At 42.8% G+C, this 5670-nt stretch overlaps 1 protein-coding gene across 4 annotated transcripts in view; it reads left to right on the forward strand.

Annotated features, from left to right (window-relative positions):
* Positions 1 to 5670, forward strand: part of whrnb (whirlin b) — a 33324-nt gene that overhangs the window by 14081 nt on the left and 13573 nt on the right. For all 4 annotated transcript variants that reach the window (XM_005733618.1, XM_005733619.1, XM_005733620.1 and 1 more), the window contains exon 4: positions 909 to 945. In XM_005733618.1, coding sequence (XP_005733675.1) covers positions 909 to 945 — 37 coding nt within the window. The remainder of the gene's footprint in view (positions 1 to 908; positions 946 to 5670) is intronic.

Raw genomic sequence — 5670 nt, forward strand, 5'->3', positions numbered from 1 at the left:
TGTAATTCCTAATATTATTAACATCACAACCTGCTCCCAGCAGGTAACTACTGTAAAATCTATACAATGTTAAAAATCATGAATGAGCCTTGAGAAATGGAAAGGTTGATTTACCCTTGAAAGTATATATTCCAGCTATGGCGGTGCCACAAACCATACTCCTAATGCCAGGCCCAGGTTTACACGACTGTGGCAAAGTCATGTAACCCTACAAAACTGGATACACACAACATTTGTATGTATCCAGTATAAAATCTTTGCCAAATCAGACATGAGGTGAGATTTCCTAACAGATCAGTCAGATGGAAACTGTGCTGCTGATGGCTGAAGACACAGGAACAGGGTGCACGCAGCTAGAAAGAAGAAAAGGCAGAAGTGTGGAGGTGATTGTGGGGACTTTTTACCCAATTAACTTGATTAATTGGGCTTTTTTGTACCAATGGCTAATACTTTTCATGCAATAGTAATATGTCACAGTTTGAACATTATGTGTAAAAACATTTAGAAACGTGTGTTACATGTTCTGATGGGGTTAGATTTGCAAATCATTGCATATTTACATTTTCCACAGTGTTCACATTTTTATGAATTAGTAATAGATGTGACGAGACATTTTTAGTTCATATGTGGTTAACATATGGAAGTGCATGTAACCCAAACCACAAACCAACCTGAGCTCTCACTATAGTTCTTCATGGGAAACACATGAGGAAGTGCATCGTCACGACAGAGAAGAAGATTACGGAGACTCTCAGCTCGTCACTTCATGATGATGTTGTTGACGTTGTGGTTTTTAACAAGTTGACTGTGTTGGTCTCAGTCCAATTATAAGCATAACTAATCATTTGTGTGTTTACTTTTTAAATATGCTAAGCATTGTTTGTTGTTTGTTGTGTTCTTTCTATCAGACCGTCTTCAGCCAGAGCTACACCTGTATTAGGAAAGGTAAGAATGGCAGCTTTGCATTACTGCCTATTGTAAACACGGTCTACCTGAAATTGTACACTGCTTCACTGAAGCATTGCGTACGCATACATCCTATTTCTCCATCCAAACAAGGAAAACGGCACACTGGAAATGCTACCGAAATTTCAAGATGTCCCAGCCAGAAGTAGAAAGATCACAACAATGTTTTTCTTATTCTCTAAGGTCTTTTGTTTCACTCATTTATGAATCTGTAAAAGTATTTTACTGCAAAAGTGGTTAAATGTACTGTAGAAAACCTGTCTTAAATTAAAAACAAACAAACTGCAGAATAAAGCCAGGCCAAATAGAACAAATACAACTGAGCTTGTCTAATTTCATAATTGAAGCTCTGATTCATCCCGAGTTGAGTGTGACAGTCGAAGATTTTGCTGGAACTTCCTGGACACACCAACCAGGGTTTGTTGGAACAGTCTTGCTGTTCTGTTCACTGGCCTCATCAGGAAGTTTGATCTCAGGCTCGTCTTTCCAGAACATGTTATTGATTATATTATCATCTCACAGTTTAGTGGTGTGAAGCAGTGTGCTTCACTCACTGAAACTGAGTCCCTACTGTATTGACTGGAGCTGCCAATATGGCTGCGTCTAACCGTCACTCGATTTCAAACAAGTCATTTCATCCATTCTTCAGGAACTCTTTAGAAATTCCTTCACTTCCTGACACCTGGCAGAGCCCCCATTGCACAATGAAGAGGTCCAAGTCAGCTAACCCACAGAGCCACCAAGTGCCCAAGTCCCATGGGAGGGGGGACAACAACTAGTCGGGAGCAGCATAGAGGGAGTCCCCCCCTACTCAATAACAGTGTCCTAGAGGGACCAAGGCTCAATGAGCTCCAGATGCAGAATCAGAATCGAATTTATTGGCTGGTTCTTGAGAGGTGCAGGTCCTGGATGGAGGGCAGGGGGGCGCCTATATTCTTTTCTGCTGCCCGTACAGTCCACTGCAGTCTGCTCCTGTCCTGTTCACTGGCTGCTCCATACCAGACTGTGATGGAGGAGCACAGGACAGACTCAATGACTGCAGTGTAGAACTGGATCAGCAGCTCCTGTGGAAGACTGTACCTCCCCAGTTGTCTCAGGAAGTACATCCTCTGCTGGGTCTTTCTGAGGTCCTGGGAGATGGTGGTACCCAGGAACCTGAAGATCTCCACAGTCGACACAGGGCTGTCTGATATATTTTGAGAGGGGGCAGTGTTGAGGGATGTCTCCTGAAGTCCACTGTCATCTCTACAGTCTTAAGCATGTTCAGCTCCAGGTTGTGCTGACTGCACCAGAGTACCAGCCGCTCAACTTCCTGTCGATATGCAGACTCCTCACCATCCTCATAGAGTTGTTTTAGTTATGAATGTGAGCCTAATGCTGATGTGGACCACTCCTTCATTAGTTTGTTTTATGTCCTAAGGAAGTGAAATAAAATGCTCCTAAGTTTCATACCATGAAATAGTTATGCAGTGGGCCCATGTATTCAAAACCATTTACTGTTAGATCATCAGTATTACCAAAATGTTTGGAGGTTTCTCTGTTTCATGTTGCTAGTGCTGGTCCATTTGAACCTGAAGCTCCGGCGCATGTGTCAAAAAAACATCACACCACTTCAGAAGCACTGTGGTCTGGTTCATCTAGCCAGATTCACATGATCAGGGACAAAGCTTCATTCAGTACGTCACTGATTCAGTACCTGATTCAATGTTTATAAGGAAGTGAATCATTGGCAGGATTTGTGGTGTAGTGTGAGAAAGAGAGGAAGGCCTTGCATGGCTTGTTCTTGGGGAGGGGTTTAAGCTTTAAAAGCAGAGTTAATGCTGAGTTCAAGGTGGTGCTGTAAGACTAAAGGCTGGGTAGCATCCCACTAGGCATGAGCCTAGCGTTTGGACCTGCTTTAAGTTTGGTTGTACAAGTTTCGTTTTTGTTGTTCGTACCCCCAGCTTGGCTTTTTTTGTACATAAATGGCACATCGGGTGAAGAGAATCCCTGCCTCCAAGTGTGCTTCCTCCACAGCATCTGCGGCCCCCCTAGGGTCCCTCGTTATTTTCAGTGTACATTATCCACTTAAGTCACATTATGAGTAGTTTTAAAACCATTTCTTTCTTTCTTTCGATCAGTCCTTGACTTCAAGTTCCAGCCAGCTTTTGATTTTTTTCATTTAAGAAATATTGCTAAACTCAAGAGCATCATCTCAAATAGTGAACTTAGTGCATTACTTTAATCCAACTAGGAGGAAATCAGGGCATTATTTTCATATTGTCTGTCTGTAGGAGCTGCAAATCCCTCAATCTGTTCAAAATGCTGTTACAACATTTTAATCCATTCATACATTTTCTCATCTCATGTCATTGTTAAAGCATCTGCACTGCCTCCCAGTGAGGTTTAAGTTACAATTCACAAGTTAAAAAAACCACTTAAAATTAGTGTATGTAAGACATGTTTGGAGTTTCTTTGTTTAAAATGGTTGATCTTGTATTAGCACATCACGAAGTGTACGGCACGGTCCAACTAAAATAAACAGCCATAGAAGGCCCTGACATTTAACTTTTACCCAAGAAAAATATTCTTTACTCTTAGGTTTGTATAGGTTGTCACACCCTTGAAATAATATTGGCACAACATATTTTACCAAGCGAGATATGATCAGTACTTCTTTTAGTTGCATCCTTTAGAGGTTGCCACAGTGGATCATCTTCCTCCATCTCACCCTTTTCTGTCTTCCTTCACTGAAACCATGAACTTCCACTCTAACCTGCCACTTCACCTTTCTTGTGTATTGTCCATTGCTTTGAATGCTCCTTCCATCCTCACCTTTCTGTCTCCCTCTATCCACACACATGTAATCTGTCCACAGACTTTCATTCCTCTTATCTTCATTTTATACCTCCAGTACTCCTCCCTACTCTCGTCACAGATCACAATGTCGTCTGGAAACATCACAGTGCATGGAGACTCCAACCTGACCTTAACTGTCCGTCTGCCCATCACCGTTGCAAACAAGACAGGGCTCAGAGCTGATGGTGTAATCCTACCCACACCTCAAACCCATCTGTCCCTCTTTCTGCACACTTCACCACTGTCTTCATATTCTCATGTTCCTAGATCCACACTTAACATAAGCGTCTTGCACCATCCTCACGCGAACTGTATGTAGTGCTAAGTCGTGACTTATGGTAGATATCGGTCACTTGTATGACTTCATCTAATAGGAAATGACACTGATCATCACACTAATTATCTTTGTTTTCATCACCTATTCGATTTTTACCCCTCAGCCGTAAAAGGCTGTTGGGGTGGACACCTACATTGTGAACGCAGTAACTCAAGGAGATTCAAATTGGTACCATAATTATATCTACTAAAAATCTTGGATAAGTTTGACTCTCATTTACCTCAATCTCAAAGTCAGAGGCCGAGTTTTCTGAAATTCTTGTGAATGCAGAGAGGAAGTCAATCAGGGTGCAGATACTGAAAAGTTCAAATCTCAGTGACTTCGACCTGAAGTCTGTCTGCATATAGATTAGATTTGTTAAAATTACAATTTCCCCAAAATCAATTTTTGAATTATAAGCAAATTACTGATATAATTTATATTTAGCCAAATCACAATTGTCACAATTAGAACATTACAATTACTGAGACAAAGAAACATCTGATAGGGAACTTCCATATCATTTTTGAACATTTGTTCTATCGCTGATGTATTTTTTATTATAGATCATGAAGTTATATTTTTGAAAATTGATAGTGGCCTAATTCAACTGAAACCATTTGAAAATCAATTACACAGCCTCTGGAGTCGGCAGAAATCCCTTCCCTTGCCTTCTTGGGTGAGTCGGATTAAACTTGGGGTTTCCTAACTCAACTCCACCAGACCTACTATTAAAACTGAGCTCACCTGCCTCTCAACGAGCATAAGAGAAGAATCGTGGTAGGTGAGTGTTTGTATTGTGGAGAGATGCAACACTTTATGGACACTTGTTATGGCAACCAGGCTTGCAAGTTGAAGTAGGAACCCTGATAGAATTTACTAGTGAATCCTGACTTCCAGATTTGATGACTTCCAAGAATTGTGGTGATTATAAATCAGATTCTCTTGTAGCTGTAGTGGACTCTGGATCTAAAATAACTCAGTCCAAACACAAAAACAGCAGTTGAGGAGGCCGACCACGTGGAAGGTGACTGCGCCGAAACAGTTATGAGGGCCGACCACATGGGAAGCAGTGGCAGCACAGGAAAAACAGGGCTGGAGGGCAACAGTGGCGAAGAAGGGCTGTTGTTGGTGTGGTTTGGTGGATGTATGAGGGCATGCAGGCTGTGGACAGTCAGGCGGTGCAGGCAGTGGACAGTCAGGACGTGGACGGGCAGGCCGTGCAGTTGTGATGACCTCTGGCATAGAGGACCAAATGGTGGTGTGGTAGCCGCAGGCGCTTGATCAGGCGGCTGAGCAGGTGGCAGCATGGCAGCCGCAGACAGTTGAGCTTGGAAATCCCAAAAAGAGAGTGAAGCACTGCAGCAGAGTAAGCCCGCAGAATTCAGCCACACAATCCTTATTCTCCTGCCACGCACCCCTCCTGCGGGGCCAGAGAGCTGGAGACCTCGGGACTTGTTGCCAGTGAAAGAGAAAACAAAGGAACAGCTGTAGCACTCCCAGTTTGGACGTGTGAAGGCCCTCACAGAGACAAACGTCTGAAACCGCAC

The sequence above is a fragment of the Pundamilia nyererei genome, unplaced genomic scaffold (genome assembly GCF_000239375.1).
Source record: "Pundamilia nyererei isolate P.nyererei 1_Seehausen unplaced genomic scaffold, PunNye1.0 scaffold00053, whole genome shotgun sequence".
NCBI lineage: Eukaryota > Metazoa > Chordata > Actinopteri > Cichliformes > Cichlidae > Pundamilia > Pundamilia nyererei.